The 23,532-nt window shown below is 41.3% G+C and overlaps 1 protein-coding gene across 1 annotated transcript in view; it reads right to left on the bottom strand.

The window, feature by feature from the left end:
* Window positions 1-1,710: 1,710 nt before the first annotated feature.
* The window catches only part of Cpe (carboxypeptidase E), a 136,995-nt gene continuing 115,173 nt past the window's right edge, over window positions 1,711-23,532 (bottom strand). The window contains exons 4-9 of the mRNA XM_045134568.1: window positions 20,020-20,137; window positions 17,540-17,722; window positions 13,159-13,298; window positions 7,781-7,880; window positions 5,257-5,375; window positions 1,711-2,513 (exon numbers count right to left, since the gene is read on the bottom strand). Of these exons, the coding sequence (XP_044990503.1) occupies window positions 2,415-2,513; window positions 5,257-5,375; window positions 7,781-7,880; window positions 13,159-13,298; window positions 17,540-17,722; window positions 20,020-20,137 (759 nt within the window). The 3' untranslated portion in view covers window positions 1,711-2,414. The remainder of the gene's footprint in view (window positions 2,514-5,256; window positions 5,376-7,780; window positions 7,881-13,158; window positions 13,299-17,539; window positions 17,723-20,019; window positions 20,138-23,532) is intronic.

Raw genomic sequence — 23,532 nt, 5'->3', positions numbered from 1 at the left:
TACCTAGAATGACATTATTTTAAAATACCAAAGCCAGGATGCAGTGTATTTACAAGGTGAGACAGAAAAGCCCGGGGAATATTCTATCTTGACATTTTTGAGGCAGGAACTCCAAATGCCATCCAATCATAACCACAGAAGACAGCTCTCATGAGAATTTTGAAAGAGAAGTTGAGTAATGTGTTGGAACAAATGATGGTTTTTTAGCCTCCCACAATACCAAATCATGGAAAAATTTCAGAGGTTGTCTGGATAAATAAAATATGAATATCAAAGTTCAGAGTTCCTCTTCTGCAAATAATGTTTCTCTTTGTTTATGTCAAGAATTGGAAATCAAAACATGAGTTGATGTTAGCTATTCCTTCCATAGTAATGTGTCTGTTTTTCATTGTCAATGAGGAAAAAAAAAAAGTCCAAAATGTGTTATTTCATAAAATCAAATCCCCAGGGCCCCTCCTTTCTTATTTGTTACCTAAAGCAATTTGACACCCAGCTATTCATAACACAAATCTGTTTAACACTCCACTTACATATCTTTAATGTCCTTGACTACTTTAACTTTCAGTTACAAGCCAAATCAAATACTTTTGGGGGAGGGGCTTGCATGTATGTGTGCATGTGGGTGTTAATTCAGTCATGTGCATACCACCGCGTGCACGTGAAGTTCAGAGGAAAGCTTTGTATGCCGGCTCCTGCCTTCACCTCATTTTGTGGCAGTGTTTCTCTTTGCTCATTGCTGCGTTCACCAGGCTAGCTGGCCCACAGGCCTCTGGTGATTCTCTGTCTCCCACCTTGCCACAGGCACACTGGGATTTCAGATTCCTGCACCCCAGCATCTGGCTTTATGTGGATGCTGGGGATCTGAACTCACATTTGCATAGCAAATGCTTTATTGACTGGACAGTCTTCCCAGTCTCACCTTTATTCGTGAACCTTAGTCCAGAGTTCTCCTCTTTGCCAAGTTCAGCAGTCATAGTGTAACTTCCAAACACTATCACCTACTTGTATATTAAGAGAAGTATTGTACTCGAATATAGAATCCCCACTGTGCTTTCCAAGGGGAACCTACAAAGCACTATACCTTCCCAAGAGTCTAGGAGTTGACATAGAGTATCCATTTACCCACTCAGAACCAGTTAGAAAATAAAACTAGGTGGAGACCAACAGACAGAGAGAGGGTAACTGATAGGTTTACTGATAAACCATTTGGACAAAAGAGATAATACATCTGTAGATTAAAGATTCTTTCATGTTTTGTATGTATATATGTATGTGGTGTGCAAGCCTGTGTGTAGGCATGTATATATGCACATGGAAGCTTATGCACACAAATGTGCATGCTGGTGTGTATGCATGTGTGTGGTGGCCAAAGGCTGCCATCAGGGGTCTTCCTCGACCACACCCTAGTTACTGAGGCGGGGTCTGTCACTTGAACCGGGTCTAGCTAGCCACTTTGCCCTAGAGATCTCACCTCTTGTTTCCTGACACTGGGGTTACAGGTGGCCGCATGCATTAAAGTGGATACTACAGGTCTGAACCCAGGTGCTCCTGCTTAGGTGACAAGCACTTTTATTCATAGGGTACTCTCCCCAACGCCCCAGCGCATTTGTAAATATAGTAGGCAAACAAGTAAGAAGCTACCTTAAAGGACATACTTTTTTCATCATAACCACTTAAGACCAAAAGTCATAAAAATTGAAAACACACACATGAGATTTTTTTAAACCTTTATTCATTCAGAATGCAACTCTGGACCAATCTACAATCAAGGCAAAGCCCTACATCCTGCAAGTGTTAACGGGCTGAGTAATATAACAACATCACTCCTATCAGCATGGGCAAGAACTCGATTTTCATTCTGTTCATAAAACCTCTTGGTAAATACAGGCATTTTCTTCCTGCCAGAAATGCATTAACAGGATCATGCTTCTACAGATACACACGAGACAAAGGAGAGACTGGGCTACTGAAGTCTTGTGGTGGAGTGCTCACAACCCAAGCTATACTTATTGACTCTTTCAATGGCACTCATTACATGACATGGTCACCACTTACATTGAAAAATAAAATTAAAAAAAAAACCTTCACTAACTTTTTAAAGCTAAAATTACTGAAGAAGTTCTATCTTGTCAACATCATCCAGAATACTGCACTAATATGGCAAGATTATTGAAAACTTTTCTCCACTCCTTTGTGTGACACATGAAAGGAAATGTAATCTGCATACCAGAATGAAACAGATCAAGTTCCTATATTTGTTATCTGCATCTATTTAAGCAATGTTGATTACAATATAAATGATTAAAAACAAATCAATGCTAAATATTAACTGCACACAGCCTAAAATAAAATAGCCACATTGCATCATACTACATTATATAGATAGGTTAGAACAGCTTATTAGAAGCCTCTTTTTAAAAGTTTAAGGTTTCTGACATCATCTTCCACCACTCCATCAGTTCTTCCTTCTCCTCCTCTTTCCTTTCAGAGAACGACTCCAGTTCAAAATCAACCTGGCAGGGAAAGCCAGAAAATACTGCTATCAAATTGCATATGCAGCTTTAAAAATTGTAATTTAAAAAGACCAGTTTTACAGCTCACAAAATAAGTTCATTCCAGATGAATTCAAGTCAATCCGAAACAATCCCTTAAAATGAACAAACGTTTGGGAGGAAAATGCCCAAAATGCATTATGTTTGAGGTGAGCTTTGCTCTAATAGCTTCACAGATAGATCCCCTGCCCCGTCCTCTTCCCTCATAAAATGATGTGGATTCTAATTTTCTTCCTTTGACTTTTGCATGCTGTCCTAACTGGGGTGGGGATCAGAAGATATACTCAGTGTGCTGATTACCTAATCCACAAGGTTGTACTTTTTAGAATCACAGAAAGCAGCTTGTCCCCAAACCAGTCTCCAGAGATATGAGGTGGGGCACAAGTCCATGGAGAATGCACACACTCCCACATAAAAGTCTAGCCTAACCATGCATCCCCCACCCAGTCTTCCTCAGAGCCCCATCCCAGTAGAACAAGAGCTCACTGATGTGGGGACTGGAATCCCTGATTAATTTGAAGTGTGATTACTCACTACATCCTTGGGCTGAAAAATCTAGAGAGGAAAAATGTTGGGCCTTTCTCATCTTGTTCCTAGAGCTAACTTTTCCTAGGTTTCATTTGTCTAATTGTGCTTTCAAGTTTATATGTCAGGTTCAGAATTCACAATAAAGTGAACAAGAGAGGTAGCTCTCTTGAAATCTAATAATGTATATGTGCATATATGTACATATACATAGAATAAAAATTAAAAAATCAATGGGGGTGAAAAGGCCTAAGTGAGGTCAGGGGAAGAGATTGAGTAAAGGAAAGAGGGAGGGAGGGATAATCAAAATCTAAGAGAAAATCAATAAATCATATGGAAACCAAATTTTTGAACAGTGGAACACTCAGGAGCCATAGATGGTTACTAGAAAATTTTCAGTGCCAGGGATGGGATACCTTCCAATGAGTTGTTGGCCAGGGTGGTCCCTGATGTAAAACATTACAGACCATTGCCGAGGCCCTTGGTTTCCCACCAGGAATAGATGGTAAGACCTTATTGCTTATGACTCCACATACTTGGGCTTCAAAGTCACTGAGAAATCCTGCTGAAAACATCCACCAGGTAGCCAAGCTGACAGAAAACTGGAAAAAGCCACACTGCATGTAGCTCAATGAGAGAGAGCAGAGAGAAATCACCAGCAAAGATACTCCACAGTGGACACTACAAGCCTTATATTTGGCCAACCAGGCCAAATGAGCCAATGGGAGCAATAGTGGCATGTCTGTTATGGGGGAAAACAACTGCCCTCTAATTTGACTGGAGGCCCACATCATGGGAGGGAATACATCCCTGCTACTGAAAACCTGATAAGCCCCAGGGGTGTAACGTCTGCTGCTGTCTGGTTAAATTGTATGCTCATCAAACAGTAAGCACTTCTGGTAATGTTCATACCCATATGTTAATGCTACTCTCACTTTTTTGAAAAGAGAACTTTCTCTTTTCAGATGGCAGTGACCTTGGGATGACTCAGAAGGCATCACGGCGCTGAGAAGAAGTGACAAAGGAGTGCTAAGCACTGCAATATTTCTATCACACCTTCCAAGCCTCAGGGTCCATTGCAGAAGAGGTGGCAGAAAGAATGTAACAGCCAAAGGAAGGGTAGTACTCCTTACAACAACAAACACAAAATGGCCTGGATATCCATGACCTCATAGCACCTGATACTACCTACACAAGACCATCATAATTGGAGGAAAAGATGATGACATCAAAATACAAGAGAAACTGATTAAGGGGGGATATGATGGAGAATGGAGTTTCAAAGGGGAACATGAGGGAAGGGAGGGAATTACCATGGGATATTGTTTATAATCATGGAAATTTTAATTATAAAATTTTTTTTAAATAAATAAAAATTAAAACATCACTGTTAAAACTCTTGTTTGTAAAGATCTTTTGTTTGCAAAAAAGAATAAGTATGTATATGCCAAACTTTATGTATATAAACAAATTACAGTAAATTTTTCTCAAGTAATCTTTTAAATTTCAAATCCTTCAGGCCACCTTATGGTCCCCATTACATAACATAAAGATGACAGTGAAATCCTGTTCCAAGAGAAAGTTTGATCTCACCACCACCACCATTGCCTTTTTAACAAAACTACCTATGTTTGTACAATGTACATTTGTTTAGAATGTACAATGAGCCATTATATTTAAAAAGCTAGCTTGTAGCCATCACCGATTTTAAATATTAATTGAGTAATGCATAATGCTAGGGGCTAGAGAGATGAAACAATAATTGGAACAAAATGCCACTTAAATTGACATCAAGATTAGCAAATAAAAATTAAAAGGCACAACCCTTATTCCCCAACAAGGAGGGTCCCTTTGGAAGGGGGAGGACAGGGAGGAGGCTAATCATAGTACCAACTTAACCGTATACACGGTGTACATAACTAGTAAAAAATTAATACTGTCAAGCTTGATTATATATTCTAGTAAATCTCTTCAAAAAGCCCAAATGAGGCCTTGGGCAAATCACTTAACCTTGTCAAACCTCAGTTTCTCACCTGATAAGCAGAGATAATAATGGTGCCTACCACATAGGGTTCTGCTAAAGGCTAAATATGAGTCATGTAAACATGCTTCGCAAGGATAATGATGAATTATCAGCTAAGTTATTATTATATTCTTACCTATTACTGTGAGAACTTACCCCAATGGCAGGGCTGTAAGGAACTGCTACTTTCTTTGTTATTGCCAGATAACCAGGAGCTGAGGCTGTGAGTTTATAGTTCCCAGGTACAAGCAACCTCCAGTAATCACCATCCTTAGCTGTAGGAAAGCGACATCAAAGCACAAGGCAGGCACATGAGTGGCATGTGTTGTTATACCACCTACAGTGTACCCACCATTGGAGTTCAGTTCAAGTTCTTTGAGTGGGTCCTTACCCTGACAAAATTCCATGAACCTCATTTATTTTATTTATTTTATTTTGTGTGTGTGTATGTTTGGGGTACATATTGTGGATGGATGCCAGAGGCTGGTGTTGTCCTCCTCAATTGCTCTCTACCCTATTTTTTCAGACAGGGTCTCCCACTGAATCTAGAGCTCACTGATTCAGCTAGACTAGCTAGCCAGTAAGCACCAGCAATTCTCCTGTCTCAGCCTCATCAGTGTTGGGATTGTAGGCATGAGGCATATCTGGTTTTACATGGGTTCTGGGGATCCTACCTCAGGTCCTCATGCTTGTATGGAAAGCATTTTACTAATTGAGCCATCTCCCTGGCCTCTAAGGCCTCATTTCTCAGAGTCATTTTAGAAGTACTAATGTTAAATGTCTATAAACTATTAGTGTCTTCAAATAAACAGAAGAGTATGGGTCTTCTAATTGTGCCAGGAATGCCATGGATAATACATATATACAGATTACTTATAATAATATGTATTATTATATTATATATAATATAAAGTCTCAAGAAGAAGGGTTAGCACCTGAGTACCATGTTTCCATTCTTCCTGGGTGAAGAGCCAACATTTCACAAAGCATGGCCCCATGTCAGCTTCATTAGACTCCCACAGGTAGGTGTTAGAAATTCACATTTCTAAAGATTCACAAGACATTGTTCTGCAGCATCTTCAGGGAGCTGTATTTCGAACAAGTTCTCCACGCAATTCTTATGCAGAACTATGTATGATTCAATCTTCCACTCACCTAGGTTTTTTTCTAAACCTACCATTGTGTCACACCCATGCCCAGACCTTTACTGCATCTCTTTCCATCCTTACACGCCTTGCAGATGTGTGCAACCACCAACCTTGGATATTTTCCCACTGTCTACCCTTTGCCTACCTCAACCTGGCTACAGGGAGCTTGAGCAAACACACACCCACATTCATCATTTTCCAATCCCTAAACACCAGACTTACTCAGGACATGGTACTTCTCTTCCACACTTCTCTGACCCATCCATCAATCTCCCATTTTCCTAAATATAACTCATGTGCATATTAATCACCTAGGACACCCACTAAGATGGAAATATGATGCAATATCTGTGAGGTAAGGCCTGAGACTCTATGTCTAACCATACCAGTGACATCAAGGCTACAGGAGCATTCACTTTAAGAAGCAAGGTCCTACTGGCAGAGTCACACATTCTTTGTTGTCTATGTCTCTAATGCATCCTCATCACCCTCACTGTCAGGTGATGTTTCGCCTCTTGTTGGAGGTCATACATTCAAACGACCATACCTCTAATTTCACTCTGAAAATGCAACCAGAAAATAATCCCCATATCTTCCACCTACCCTGAACCCCAATCACACTTCAGTAACGGTTCATTTATCTTCTATGTTTACAGCAGAATTTCTGGAAAAGTTGTCAATATTCTATACAAATAATGGCTCTCTTCTTAGTCTTCCTTGGACCTATTTCCAATCAGCTTCCCAGTAGCTCATTTCATTGAAACAATATTTGTCAGGATTCTCTACAATGCTAAACCCAGCTCTCCACTCACAAGGGGTATCTTGTTTGACCCTCTTTTTTCAATCACTCCTTCCCTCTTAAAACACTCCTCAGTTTCCAGGACAACACACTTCACTTTCTTCCTACCTTAAGCACAATGTGAATTTCTTCTTAAAACCGTAACTTCAAAACAAACAAACCCAGAAATATGGGGGTCAGGAAAGAGGTAAGGGTGTAGACCTCGCTGAAAAATAAGCTAAAGGTTAATTAAAAGTCTAAAAACAGTGTAAAACCTTGATACCAAAAATGTTGTTGACACATCTCAGTAAGTAGGAGTTAAGCTAAAACAGATGTTAAGCAACAATGAGCAGGTTTGCCAGGAAAATACATCATATTTCTCAAACTGAGAAAATAAAAAATGGGGCTTTAACTAAAAATAACTACCATTTCACCCTAATTTCATAACTTCCAGTTTTACCTCGAGTAACTCTGGGCTGGATATACGCGTTTAAGGAAATAGAATTCCTTGACACATAGACTCACACCGCCTGTAGGTCTGGGTGAGAAGGTCCGGGTGAGACAGCCGGGGCACGGGCGCCACCTGCTGGCCCCGGGTTTGTATACATAGAAGTCATCCCTGAGTTTCACAAACGCTAGACCGGAAGTTTGGACCTCTCTTATATACTTAGAATAGTATAGCATTTTAATTGCTGTGATGAGTGATTATGCTCTCATTCACTACAGCCCCCAGGTTAATGCAAAGCTCACCCACCAGAAGTAATATCATGGTCTATTCCATCCACGGAGATGGTGGCATTGGCAATCGGGTTGCCTTGAAGGTCTCGGACAAATCCTTTAACTCCTCGGTGTGTCTGTGAACAACGACAGAAACATCCATAATAGAAATTGATCAAAATATGTCAAGAATCTCCTTATTTTCTAGATGCCTACTATTTAAGACCCAAACATGCCCAAACAGCAAGTAAATTTTTATTGCATTTTTTTCATGGGCTTTTGCTCAAAGGAGAAGTAACCCCTAAAAAGGAATGTCATGCTTTGAACCACAGAAAGACATTTAAGTACATTCCCAATCACAGACATAATGAATGTCCATTCTAATGTCAATCAGTATAGTAAACAAAGGATAAATAAATTTAATTTTTTGTTTGTTTGTTTGTTTAGGGCCTAGTGAATTTCTAACTTTTCTCCCATGTAGAAACTAACCAGCCAAAATTGAAATCCATTGATCGGGAACTATAAAGTATGAAAATTACGATTCTGAATGAAAACAGATGGAGAGTCAGACCTGATAAGAAAGACTGTGGTAAAGAGGGCTACACAGAGAGCATCGACCAGAAAGCCAAAGACGACATGCAGATTCCAACCTTCTTGACCAGACTGAGGTTTTTGTTGACTATTCTACACAAGACAAAACCCTAGTTTGTAAAAGAAGGATGACCTATCCATAAGTACTTTATTCACCTTATGAGACTGTATGTAATATACATATCACCAATATTATAAATTTCCAAGAAATGAAAGTTTTAAATTTCCTCATCACTAAAACAATAAGGCAAGGGCTGGGGAGATGGGTCAGCAGTTAAAGGCACTTGTTTGCAAAACTTACCAGCCACATCCAATTCCCTAGCACCCATGCAAAAGCCACTTGCAAGCCAGATTCCTCTGCAGTGGCAAGAAACCCTGTCTCAAAAGAAAATGTAGCAAAGACAATATCTCTGCTCTCCACATGTTCATCCACACACACACACATGCATACATACACACAAATAAGTGTTTTTACCATGCTTGAAACTTTATTATTTTCTTTATTCTTTTTTCAAATTATTTTTATTTTTTTGCTCACTTTTTATTTATTTATGTGAGAGCAACAGACATAGAGAGAAAGGCAGAGAGAGAGAGAATGTGCATGCCAGGGCCTCCAGCCACTGCAAACGAACTCCAGATGCGTGCGCCCCCTTGTGCATCTGGCTAACGTGGGACCTGGGGAATCGAGCCTCAAACCAGGGTCCTTAGGCTTCACAGACAAGCACTTAACCACTAAGCCATCTCTCCAGCCCTTTATTCTTTTTTAATATATATTTTATTGTTCCAGACATGGTGGCACACACCTCTAATCCCAGCACTCGGGAGGCAGCAGTAGGAGGATTACTGTGAGTTCAAAGCCACCCTGAGACTATATGATGAATTCCAGGTCAGCCTGGGCTAGACTACCTTGAAAAAGAAGAAAAGAAATATTTTATTTATTATTTATTTGCAAGAAGAGAGAGAAGGGGCACACCAGGCCTTCTTGATTCTGCAAGTGAACTCCAGATGAATGTACCACTTTGTGCATCTGGCTTTACATGGGTCCTGAGGAATCAAACCCAAGCCATCTGGCTTTCAGCCCCCTTTATTCTTTTTTCTGATATGGCAACTGTTCTGTTTGAAAATTTTCACTGTGGCATTAAATCCCAAGATAGCCACTATGTGCTTCCATAAGTAAACAGAGACTCAAACTGGAAAACACAAGTGCCTGGCTTTGCAAAGGGAGTCACAGATACTCACGTCACATGTGACTTGAAAGTGCTATTTCAATACACTTGTCCCTCCTGTAATAGTTTTCCTCACACTTCAAGACAGCTCCCTAGCAACCAGTGATAAAAAAAAAAAAAAGCAACCAGAAGGTTCTCTGAGGTTTCTAAGGTCAATTTGCATCAGCCACGCTTGAACTCGTGCATAGTTGTTAGACAGTCACCAGGGAGCTTGCGAATAGTGGAAATTCTGAGGTCCTCCCTGGGAAGACAAGACAGGAAACTTTGTGTGTATGTGGTGTATGTGTGTGTGTGTGTTTCATTTGTATGAGTGAGGGCACACACATGCTGTGGTGCACATGTGTAGGTCAGAGGACAACTTCAGGTGTATCAGTCCTCGCCTCCCACGTCCTTCGAGGCAGGGCCTCTCATTCGCTGCTGCATTCACCAGACTAGCTGGCCTGGATGCTTCCAGGTGGTTCTCCTGTCTCCACCTCCCTTCTTGCCCTTAGGTGCACTAGGAAATGCAGATATTAGTGCTCCAGTGACTGGATTTTTTGTGAGCTCTGGGGATCTGAATTTCAGTACTCAGGCTTGCAGGATGAGCACTTGTCTCTCCACTTCCTAGGGTGCTCTTCTCCTTTTTAACCTGTGTGTTGTGTGGTACAGTGTGTTTGTGGTATGGTGTGGGGATGTACGCACATATGTGGTCAGACGTATGCACCCCTTGCACATGCATGTGGAGACCAGAGAAGAACATCGAGTGTCCCTCCTCCATCACTCATCCACGTGTTTCCTTAACATGGCGTGCACCACCACTCCCGGCTTTTATGTGGTTACTAGATATCCGCACTGTGCCCTCAGCTTATGCAGCAAGTGCTTTACCAGCTGAGCCATGTCTCCTGCCCGCAACCAGCTGCTTCTAAACTCCTGGGACCCATCTGTGTCCCGCCATTGTTCCTAGTAGTTACCCTTTACTTCAACACGTTTCGTCCTCTCAAGAGAAAGGGCTCACGTTTCTGACCCCAGTTCTGCAAAGCCTTGTGGAGGGAAGGTAGTTCACAATCACAGCCCCCCAGAGTACCTGAGAAAAAAGTAACTTGATACTTTTTGTTTAAAAAAAGTGTGTAAATGAAACATGTTAAATCAAAGAGGCATTTCTTGATATCTAAGTGGAGAATGCAGCAAAAAGCACATCATACTGCCTTTACCCCAAAATACTTTTCTTTTTTTTTTTTCCAGTTAACTTTGCTCTCCTTCAAATACAGCTCTCCTTAAATGATACATTTCACTGGGGCTCCCACCAATGATATTGAAAATCAATATGGCTAGCCATTCTTACCAGGATAGAGTGAAACCCTATCTCAAGAAAGTTATTTATTGGGCTGGAGAGATGGCTTAGCGGTTAAGTGCTTGCCTATGAAGCCTAAGGACCCCGGTTCGAGGCTCGGTTCCCCAGGTCCCACGTTAGCCAGATGCACAAGGGGGTGCACGCGTCTGGAGTTCGTTTGCAGTGGCTGGAAGCCCTGGCGCGCCCATTCTCTCTCTCTCCCTCTATCTGTCTTTCTCCCTGTGTCTGTCACTCTCAAATAAATAAATAAAAAATGAACAAAAAAAAGAAATTTATTTATTTGTAGATGTTGGGGGCACACCAGGATATCTGCTACAAACACCAGATGCAGGTGCCACATTAGTGCATCTGGGTTTACATGGACAGTAAGGATTGTACACAGGCTGTCAAGCAAGTGCCTTTGACCACTGAACCATCTCCCAAGCCCAACACCTACGTTTTATTCATCAAAAAACATGGTACATGCCATACAGCAGGAATCCATTATTTTTAAAATTCCTGTGACATGATGTTCTTTAATTACATCCATCACCAGCCACTCTATTTCATGATAATCCCTTTAGTAAGGCATTTTATGATGATATGATATGTGTTAAAGAGTCCATAAGATGATTTATTTAGATTTCAGAAAGAACTGGTTTTATATGATGTATATGCTTACATGTACATCTGTGTACATAGTTTTTATATTGTATTTATTTATTTATTTACTTGAGTGAGAGAGAGAGAGAAAGAGATGAAGAAGCAAAGAGAAAGAATGGGATGCCAGCACATCCAGCCACTGCAAATGAACTCCAGACACGTGCGCTTCCTTGTGCATCTGGCTTACATGGGTCCTGTGGAATTGAACTGGGGTGCTTAGGCTTTGCAGGCAAATGCCTTAACCACTAAGCAATTTCCCCAGCTCCTGTGTACATATATTTATTTAGCAGCATTATTATTTTACATCAGAATTAGCTTAGATAACTGTCTAGCCTATCTGCTGGCATGTAAAAATATCATTCTACTTGACTATGGGTAAAAATGACCATGTATAAAATGGAATTTGATGACAGCCAAGGCTCTGCAAGCAAGGAGGCAGTCTTTCTTCAACCATTGCCCTGTTGACAAAGTCTACAGACAATAGAGAGGATGGGGATAAGGTACTGCCTCAGTAAGGGAGGGATTTTATTTTGACAGACAAAATTCTATGCAGACTCAATGCAAAGGCTACATGAGCAACTCTCTGATAAAGATCCAGGGTTATGCCTTCCTTCAGAGGCAGCATGCTAAGTCCAGAATAAGACATCCTGGACTCAAGTTCTTAGTGCATAATTTCAGGTGAGCTGGTGAACCGCTCTAGTTTCTGACAACATTAGTTCCTAGCTGAAGATGATGATGACCATGATTGAACTCAACTCAGATTCATGGAGTTATTCTGAGGATGCAATGAACCGCTATTACACATAAGGCATTTATAACATGGCCGGGGAGTAGCAAATGCTCCAAAACTGTTTGATATCATTGTTTTCTGTGTACATGTGTCGTGAGCAGAGTGTGTGGTATATGTGGCACATGCAGAGGCCAGAGGAGGATGGTAGGCATCCTCCTTGATTGTTCTTCCACCGTACTTCTGGGACACAGTCTCTCGCTGAGCTCAGAGCTCACCGTTTTTCTGTGTGGCTGGTAGACCAGTGAGCTGCAGGGATCCTCCTGTCTCTGTCCCCCTCAGCACAGGGATTTCAGACATGTGCAGACACGCCTGGCTTTTTACACAGCTGCTAGAAATCAAACTTAGTTTACCAATTTTATTATCTCCTAAAATCCAGCTGACTCAAGGGCGACAAACTTCAGAGATCCTGATGCTCAGGTGCTGATCCTGAAATTGGATCCCCCTGACAGTAAACACCTCCTTACACTTCCCACTCTTGGAGCTTCATTTACCTCACTCTTATCCTTTCCTTTCTTGGGACACCTCACACACCCCAGGTGACTGGGCTGGGAGAGGGTCTTAGGATTGTCCTTGATTATCACCACAAACACACAGGAAAACAAGATTCTGCCTAACTTGTCCACAGCTCTCTAGTGTAGGCAGTTCTCAGTGAACAGTCATGACCCACAGGTCGATGGCAAATGAAAACCCAATTAGACCAGTACTGATACTTATTTCCAAGTATGGCATCTTCATTCAGGTGCAGATGGAGTCCGCTGGACAAAACTCCTTTATGAAGCTATTACATGACGGGTTTAAAGAGCGCTAAATAGTTTGACGCTGGACACTGTGTTTACCTGCTCGAGGTAGCTAATAAGGGAGTTTTTGTTATCCTCCCAGTAGCTTTTCAGAGTCTCCTCAGGTGGGAATTTCTCACAGCTGAGCTCCACGGTGATCTCAAAGCAGTTGCTGCTTAGGTAATTGAAGTCTTGCATGCCTGCCAAAGCACCAAATAAAAAGTCAGCACATCCACGTACTAGGAAAAAACTGACATACGCCATTCTGCTACACTGAAAGAGGAAGTAAAAGACAGACCAACCCACGTACTGGGGGAGCCTGTGAGAAGTCGCCTCCCATAGGAGATCAGAAAACAACTTGAGAAATTCTTGCTGTAAAAGTAAAATTTTAATCTTAACCTTTTTGTTAGTTATTTGTACACGTGTGTGTGTGTGTGTGTGTGTGTGTGTGTATGAATTGATGCACCAGGGACTTTTGCCTGTTGCAAATGAACACCATATGCTCATGCCTCTTTTTACATGGGCTTATTTGGGTGGTTAAGGAATTGAACCCAGGCCAACAAGCTTTGCAAGGAAGCACCTTCAACCTCTGAGCCATCTTCCTGCCCAGCCCCTAATCTTAATCTTAGAAAAGTTGAATGCATAGGTGGGGGGCAAAAGCAGGTGCCATCTGCATTCCACATTACTGGAAAGGGCATCAAGATGACAAGGGGATGAAAGACTGGATCTCTACTGACCTATTAAAGATATACATAGCCTCTTAAGCCCATCTGTCCACCAGGGAAGAACTGGGAGGGTCTCCTATGATGATCTTGCATGCTATTCTTTCCTTAGAATTATAAGTATTGCCATATACTATAAATATGCATACTATATTATAAATTAAATATATAATATTATATAATATAATATCTATTATATATTATATCTAATGAATTATATATACTACAATATTATAAATATTATATTTCAGAGGGATTAGAACCCTTGGTTATATACACTGAGAATCTACTATGTAAACATAACACTAATAATGCTAAAAACTGAACCAGAGACTGTAATACATCCAGAACAATTTTAACTTGAGTCTCATTCAAATTAGTTGTGGATGCTTTTTGGTGGCTACCAGATTGAGTTTAATGAATCAGAGTTACCTCCTCACCCCAGCCTCCCTCCCCCCGCCCCCCTCGCCAAGCTTCTGTAAATATTGGCAGCTAGGAGTTCACAGCTGCCCCTGCTTTCCTGGAGAATGTCTCATAGGAGCTGCATGGCTTGGGAGGTCCTACCTTCAATTGTTCCTGGCCTAATGCCAGTGAAGGCAGTCCTCTTACCTAAAGGAAAGTCGGCTCCATTTGTGACCTGTCTACCAGGCCCATTTCCCAGTGACTGTGGCCAGGCCTGGAGCTTTCCTGAGAGACCACATCCTTGCCCATGTCTATCCTTTTGCTTTCCATGCTACACAGCAGGGTTTCTATAAAGTGCTCTCCCTCAATAAGCTGCAGATAATCCAAGCCACTGTCTTGGGCACTGCACCTAGATAACCCTGGCTTTATTCACCATTGGTGGGCTAAGGACCATCAAAGCTGTCCTTGTTTACTGTGAGGCATAACTGCTAGCTAAGATTAATATTATTGCTATTGATATTACTAACATTATCATCAGTATTTCTGCTTATTTTTGATATACTATACTGTGTATACAATGCACTCCTTCCTCAAAAGTTAGTTCCAAAAAATTACTAAGTGTTTTATAAAACTAAAAAATAAAATTTACTTCCAGAAGGGAAACTATAGGAGCTGGAGAGATGGCTCAGTGTTTAAGGTACTAACTTGCAATGCCTACCAACCCAGGTTCAATTCCCCAATACCTACTTAAAGCCAGATACACAAAGTGATACATGCATCTGGAATTCGTTTGTGGTGGTAAGAGGCCCTGGCACACCAATATTCATTCTCTTTGTGTCTCTCTGTCTCTGCCTCTCACTCCTTGCCAATAAATATTTTTTTTATTATTTGAAAGAGCAAGAGAGAGAGGTAGATGGAGAATGAGTGTGCCAGGGCCTATAGCCACTACAAATGAAACTCCAGACACATGTGCCATTTTGTGTATCTGACTTATGTGGGTACTGAGGAATCGAACCTAGGTCCTTAGACTTTGCAGACAAGTGCCTTAACCACTAAGTCATCCCTCCATCCCCTAAAATTTTTTTTAGAGAAATGAAACTGTTAAGGGGGATGAATGAAAGGGAGATAAAGAGGAGAAAATAGGATAGGAGGAGGAATATATCCAAAGTACACAATATATGTGTGTGAAAATGTTCTTATGAATCCAGTACCAAGTAAAATTAACATACACTAATAAAAATTGTAAAAGCCAAATAAAAAATAAATCACTTTCTAATGTACTGGATATATACATCCTAAGTTGGACACAGATCATATTTCTCAACTTACAGGGAGGAAAAGCACTGTCATTGATCTACCCAATGAAAACACTAAGTCAAAAAGTTAGAAACATATACCATAAAAACAAGAAGAACCAGGTACGATGGTACCCACCTTCAATTCCAACACTCAGAAGACAGAGGCAGGAGGACCACCATAAGTCTGAGGCCAGCCTGGGACTACAGAATGAGTTCCAGGTCAGGGGCTGGAGAGACAGCTAACCAGTTAAGACATTTGCCTGCAAAGCCAAAGTACCCAGGTTCAATTTCCCGGAACCCATGTAAGCCAGATGCATACATGCGTCTGGAGTACAATTGCAGTTGTTGAAGGCCCTGGCATGCCCATGCTCATTCCCTGTCTCTTCCTCCGCTCTCTCTCTCTCAAATAAATAAAATAAAATATATAAAGCATGAGTTCCAGGTCAGCCTGAGCTCAAATGAGCCCCTGCTTTCAAACAAACAACAACAAAAAACAGGAAAAGTATTTGTCAGGTCATATTAAAACAAAATCAAGTAGATCTGACTAAATGTCTATAATTATCTAGTGTTTCTACTTCCTTAATTCTCTGTTTTTTTTTTCTTTCCTTTTTTTTATTCCCAAGTGGACCATAGGAAAATTTTCCTTGTTAAATGTTTGTTTAAAAGTATTAATAACTACATTTTATTCTTCATCCTTGGGTTGAAGTGTTACTGCATAACTGTTAGTGGCGGGGGAAGGGCTTATAACACAAAGAGTTTTGTGAAATCCAAGTTAAAACAAGAAGGTCACAAGAGCAGGTACTCTGGGTAACTGCATTCTTCAAGTGGCTTTGCTCCATCTGGGATCTATGGATCTATACCAAGTTAAAAAAAAAAAAAAAAAAAAAAAAAAAAAAAACACCAGGGCTGGAGAGATGGCTCAGCAGTTAAGGCACTTGTCTGCAATGCCTGCGGGCCCATATAAAGCCAGACACACAAGGTGGTGCACGTTTCTGGAGTTCGTTAATTCACAGTGGCACCACATCCTGGTGTGCCCATTCTCGTTCTCTCTTTCTCTCAAATAAATAAAATATTTAAAAAATAAAAAACCTACCTGATCAAATACTGCTTACTACAGTAGTGAATATACACTAAGTAGTCCATATGAAATAGTTCCCTCTCAAAATTATTTTATAATAAACAAAACGTGTGAAGGTAGAGCGATGGCTCAGCAGTTAAAGTGCTTGTTTGCAAAGCGTAATGGCCTGGGTTCAATTCCCCAGTATCCATGCAAAGCCAGATGCACAAAGTGACACATGCATCTGCAGTTTGTTTGCAGTGGCAAGAGGCCCTGGTGTATCCCCCCCCCCCTCTTTTTCTCTCCCTCTCTCTCTCACTTTCTCTCCAAATTAAAAAAAAAAAAGTATGGGGCTGGAGAGATGGCTTAGCGGTTAAGTGCTTGCCTGTGAAGCCTAAGGACCCCGGTTCGAGGCTCGACTCCCCAGGACCCACGTTAGCCAGATGCACAAGGGGGCACATGTGTCTGGAGTTCGTTTGCAGTGGCTGGAGGCCCTGGTGTGCCCATTCTCTCTCTCTCTCTCTCTCTCTCTCTCTGCCTCTTTCTCTGTCTGTCACTTTCAAATAAATAAATAAACATAAAACAAAAAAAAAAAAGTATGTATCAAGATTTGCTAAAGGCCACGGCATATCCTCTGAGATACACATGTGCTTAAGGCGGAAAGCAAGACCCTCCAACTGAAAGGACACTATTTCACCTTGGAAGACTTGATCTTGAAAAGTAGGCAATTGACAAATCAATTTATAGTTTCCCAATGCCAACCTTCACAACAAAATTACAAGTAATCATCCCCCCCCCCACGCATAAAATTAACATTGTTGTAAGAACTTCAGGTTCCGTCGACTCAGCAACCGAGGACAACAGAGGAAGAAGGAAGAGTCTGGATGTACATCAGTGTCACAGTCTAAAGGGAATTACAAGCGGCCACAGGGACGTCGTCGAGAGACCAGCTGGAAACTCACCGCCGGGCACACTGTACCACGCACCACCGTTGGTCGTCCCAGCCACGAAGCTGCTGTCGTCGTCGTTCTTGCGGCACGGGGGCCGACTGGAGTCAGACATGGCCGGGTTGAAAGAAGAGTAAGCCCGAGCCAAGCTCTGGAAAATGGGGTCATCCGGGCAGGAGCTGTATTCATGAGCGCTGCCTAGAAAATAAATTCACAAGACAGAGAGCTGACGGGCGCCGTGGGCACTGCAGGCTGTCAGAACTCCTGGTGGAGTTTCCAGACTTGAAAAAGTTTAAGTACAACCAAGGCACTTAGTTTTTAGTAAAGAACTTTCATTACCAATGCTGGGGGGGGGGGGGGGGGATGCAGAAGTTGAATAGGATGCACATTCTAGTTATGATTGAAAGCTTCATAAGAGAAGGGGATGAGGCTGGACCTTAGTAGAACTATGTCCACTGTTCAAACTTTTAGTTTAAAATCATGCACCCTACTAGCAGGGCATGGTGGCGGCACCACGGGCTGGCAAGCCCAAGGGAGACGGAAGTAAAAGGGTCTGCAGTTCAAGATCACCACTGAGGCCAACCTGGGCAGCGTAACATCCTACCTCAGATGATGATAATAATTTATAATAAAATAATAATAAAATTCACCTAGGGCCACTATGAACCACGCTCATACACACCATTCAGCATTCAATTTTAGCTGTGTTAAAATTTTCTCCTATGGGTATTGTAGAAATAACGAATGTATGTTTTGATCCATTATATTCTTAATTGTGTATTACAAAATATGCCTGGTATACAGGTTTCCCAGCTAATGACAAACCACAAAAATCTCAAAGTATATTTAGCACCATTGTTCAACCAGGCTTTCGTCACATCTCAGTTTCCAATATCACCCTGTTTTACAATACACTCTCTCTTCACAGTTCTAAGAGACTAGATCCAAAGCAGGAATTTTCCTGGAGCAAATAAAATCAAGCCAAAACACACACACACACACACTCTCTCTCTCTCTCTCTCTCTCTCTCTCTCTCTCTCTCTCTCTCTCTCTCTCATTCTCTCTCTCTCCCTCCCTCCTTCCCTCCCTCTCTCTCTCTCTCTCTTTGTCTCATTTGTTTTGTCTCAAGCTTAACTAAAACTAGGGTTGCATGGACCCTAATCCCCGGAAGGACTGGGACCCTCCATTAAAAGCCGCCATTTTAAGCATGTTCCACACAAATCTATGTAACTTCTGCAATTACTCTGTTTTATCAGAGTAGTCCAGGACTAACTCAAGTTCATCGCTTTATTTTTCTCCCTGTCTCTGATCTAAGTGTTAGGTTAAGATCATATTCATTTTCTCCCTATCTCTTATCTAAGTGTTAGCTTAAGATCATACTTCTGTTCACCTAATTTTGGGGGGGAAAATGTTAGTGTTTTCTGCCACATAGGTATGCCAGCACCAAATGGAATAGTCAGCGGATGCTTGGCAAACTCATGTATTTCTACAGACAAGGTCAATAAATAACTGTTTTCTTAAAAGATTATTACAAGGGCAAGAAAGATGGTTCAGTTGGTAAAGTGCTTGCTCTGCAGGCATGAGGATCTGAGTTCGATTCCCCAGTACCCACGTGCCAGAGGCAGCTGTGTGCACCTGTAATCCAAACACAAGGTGATACCAACACAAGGGCCCTTTGGGAAATGTTTACCTGCATGTGTGAGTGGTAGGCTCCATGGGAACCTTTCTCAAAAAAACTAGGTGCAGAGTGGAGAGATGGCTCAGCAGTTAAAGGTGCTTGATAACAAAGCTTGCCAGCCAGGGTTGGATTCCACAGTACCCATGCACAAAGTGGCACATATATCTGGAGTTCGTTTGCAGTGAGTGGCAAGAGGCCCTGGTATGCCCATACTGGCTCTGGCTCTGGCTCTTTCCCCCCGCCTCTGTGTGTGTGTGTGTCTCTGTCTGTCTGTCTGTCTCGCTCTCATTTCCTCACAAATAAAATGATTTAAAAAAAAAAAAGAAAGAAAGAAAGAAAAGGTGGAATCAGGCATGGTGGCCCATGACTCTAGTCCCAGTACTCAGGAGGCTGAGGTAGGAAGATCACCATGAGCTCAAGGCCAGCCTGGGCAACAGAGTGAGTTCCAGGTCAGCCTGAGCTGGAGTGAGACTCTTTTTTATAAAAAGAAAAGGTAGAGAGTTATTGGGAAAGACACACATGTTCACCTACACACACAAAAACATGCATACACACACATGCAAACCATACACACACACATATACAAAAAAATATATCACAAGCCAAGCAAAGTGGCAACCACATATAATTCCAACATTTGGGAAGCTGGATTGCAAGTTTGAGGCCAGTTTGGGCTAGAGAGTAAAACCCTGTGTCAAAGGGCAAAACAAAAGCAACAGAAACACAAACAAGCAGAACCTTATAGAACTCATCTGACAACCCTTCTTCCAATACTTATGAGCCTCAAGCCACTCAGAGGAGCAGGAGAAATACCTACCACTCCGTGTCTCGTCATATGGGTAATTGGCCACAAGGTCTCCTCCATGGAGGTTGGCAGAAAGCACAAATGGTATGTCCATAATCCAGTGGATGACAGCCTTGGTCTCGGGGGCAAGCTGGATTCAAGAGTAGAGATAACAAGCTTTATGAGTGTGATCATCACTCTTGATGATTTGACAGAAAAGAAACAGAAAATGCAAACCTTGCTATTTTAACTATTTTGTGGTTATTTTCAAAGGAAAAAAAATCCGTTTCCTGGAAGAGCAGCACTCACATCCAGCATTCTCTGATTTATGATTAAAAAATATTTCAATCGGGGCTGGAGAGAATGCGTAGCGGTTAAGCGCTTGCCTGTGAAGCCTAAGGACCCTGGTTCGAGGCTCGGTTCCCCAGGTCCCACGTTAGCCAGACGCACAAGGGGGCGCACGCGTCTGGAGTTCGTTTGCAGAGGCTGGAAGCCCTGGTGCGCCCATTCTCTCTCTCTCTCCCTCTATCTGTCTTTCTCTCTGTGTCTGTCGCTCTCAAATAAATAAATAAAAATTTTAAAAAAAAATATTTCAATTGTGTTTAAATTTCCTTAAACGTTCTACCTTGGGGGAATGCCATTTTTCCTCTTATAATCACTTATGAATTTTGGGACATCTCTCCATGAAGCTTCACATATCTTTGTGAGTTATAGATATGGAGAAGACAAGGAGAAAAGAAAACTGGCGAGCCACAAAGCAAGATTGATCTTCTACAGGGGTTCACACATGTGGCCGATTTTAGTTCCAATTTTGGCTTACTATTCTTCAAATTCCATTCAACAACTTCAAACATTGTCCTTATAAAAGAAAATTAGATTGAGCCTCTTCCAGAACTGACCATAAAAATATCCATTTACTTTGGAATGGTCATTTTCAATCATAAACAAAGACTAAAGCCTTGGGAATTCATGTTAAATCTTTTGAATGATTCATAGCCCTTCTTGGAAGTAAAGCAAAAGAGGGAAGAAATTTCTACCAAAGAATTAATGTGAAGCCAAAACCTTGATGCTTTTATGTGATGAGAGTCTCTAATAGTTAGTGGGAAGATTTTTAAATTCTGAGTGCCCTTGATAAAAAGAAAAGGCATCCCTGGAGACGTGGTCTCCCCTGCACTGCAGGGATAGGCCATCTAACCATATTGCTTGTGCTGGATGTGTTCATAAAACCTTGCATTTGTATATTTTTGTGCTGCTTGTAAATAGCTCTCATATGCAGGATTTTACTGAGTTTCACAACATTCCCACTGCATATGCAAAGATATCCCTCACCATTTCAAGGGGCAGAATTTAAAGCCAAGTGTGGTAAATAACATATCCAAATCCGCACAGCCAAAGGCATGCTATGAAGCTGTGAGGCCCACGCTGGTTTTAGAGTATCGTCTGTTCTATATTTAAAGAGTTCTGTTTTTCACATAGGATGCCACAATTGCGGAAGAGTGTGATTCAGAGTGGCACAGTCAGCAGGTACACTTAGAAAAGAGGATTAAGTTCCAGTGTTGCACAGCACCGTCGGGTAGCTGTATCTTACTATTTATTATACATTTATAAAGAAGCAGAAGAGAGAAGTTTGAGGACTCACAACACAAAGAAATGATAAAGTCTGAGGATATGGAGATGCCAATGACCCTGATTGGATCATCATACCTTTATATATATATATCTGAGATGACCATACTGTCCCCACAAATGTGTCATTACCATGTGTAAATCAAAGCAAGAATACAAAAACAAAAACAATAGAAAACAAAACAAGCATTGTTTTTTTTTATTTGTTGGCCAATATTATTCTTTCTACTAATACATGCTCATTATAGAAAATGTAAGTTCAAAGAAGAAAACTTTAATTACTTTATCATTTTACCACCTAAACATATACTGCTAACATTTGCACATATATCTCTTTTGCAATAATTTTTCTATTCCACTTATATATTTAAAATGTGATTAATTTACTTATGGGAGCTGCTTGACAACAGATGACAAATGCCTTTTGACATCACTGAATACCCTTCTAAAATATTTGGGTTATGGCTACCCATGAGAGCTAAAGAGTAAGACCCTATTTCTGAAGAAACCACAAGCTACAGTCACAAGACATGGAGAGACCATGCTGGAAGTAAGAGGGAAGCCCCCAGTTTATAGATAAGTAAATTGAAACATTGGATAGAAAACAGAACACACAGTTGGGAATGGTGGAGCTGGACTCAGTCCAGCCAGTCTGGCTCCATAGCCCACTACATTAGCAGTTTTAATTAACAATTGTTAAATATTAAGTTGTTCACTTCCCTCCTGGCTATTTCCCCCATGCTATTGGAGCTGCTGGGAGATAACAGTCACCAACAGTGTGAATAAGCAGGGGATCCTAGTATCTGCAAAAGCAACCAGCCAGGCAAGAAGTACACACCCATGCAATAGTGGCCACGGCCTATTCTTGGATGGAACATGAGTTCTGCTCAGTGGTACTGGAAACCAAGTCAGAATCATATGGGTAGGAAACTTATAGACTATAAAGAAAAGCCCCTAGTGCTTTTTAGCTAAGAAGAGTGAAATACACATCAAAAAGTCTCAAATCACTATGCTTATCCCCTTAGTCCAAGCTACTCTCGTTTGTGGTTAGAGAATCTGTTTTATTTTACAAATAGCAAACACTACTGTGCACATTCAAGAACCACCAACACAACAAGGAAAGGTAGCTGACCACCTGCCATGAACATGTCATCTTTACCACTTCTGTGGGGGCCCAGGGCACCTTGCCGAGGAAGCAGCGTCACAGGTGCTGCTGTCACTGCTAGTCTGAAAACTAGCTCCAGGGAGATGGCAACAGACACAGTGGTCATCCAAAACTCATCCAATCAGAACTCCAGAGGCAGCAGTGAGCTCACCACTAAATCACACTCTCATATGCTAACCAAGGATCAGGGAACATTGGGGAAGAGGGAACTGAAAGAGTATAAGAGCCACAGGGTAGATAGGAATATCCCAAGGCACACCCTTACCCATAGAGACTGACTAAGGCCTTCATGATCCCACAGTGAATACTAAGAATCCCACTGAGGAAGGTCCTCAGTGGAATGAGATGGAGTGAGGAGGATATGAGTATAACCTTTGAGAAAAACAAACAAACAAAAGAGGTGGGTAGGACCAGCTTCTCTTTTTCTCTACTCCTCTCCCCTGTCTCCATTTTTCACTCCATTTCCAGCTACTCAGAGAATGTTTATTGAAATTATGTGCAATAATAAAAGACTGATAAAAGTTTTTGAAAGTCGTAATAAAATATTGGGTTTGTGGCTGTGACTGAATAGATAAGTCAGTACCACCACTATCAGGGTCAGGAATTACCATGGGAAAATTCAGTTCCTACAAGCACAGCTAATACTTAGTAAACATTGTTTATGTGACACAGCAAAATCTCATTTGCCCTTTATGGAATAAGGACTATATTTTCTACTATTTTGTAGATAAGTACATTGAAACATTGGTTACAAG

This window comes from Jaculus jaculus, chromosome 1 (genome assembly GCF_020740685.1).
Source record: "Jaculus jaculus isolate mJacJac1 chromosome 1, mJacJac1.mat.Y.cur, whole genome shotgun sequence".
NCBI lineage: Eukaryota > Metazoa > Chordata > Mammalia > Rodentia > Dipodidae > Jaculus > Jaculus jaculus.
The sequence above is the reverse complement of the archived record's forward strand: the minus strand, read 5'-3'. Positions and strand labels throughout refer to the sequence as shown.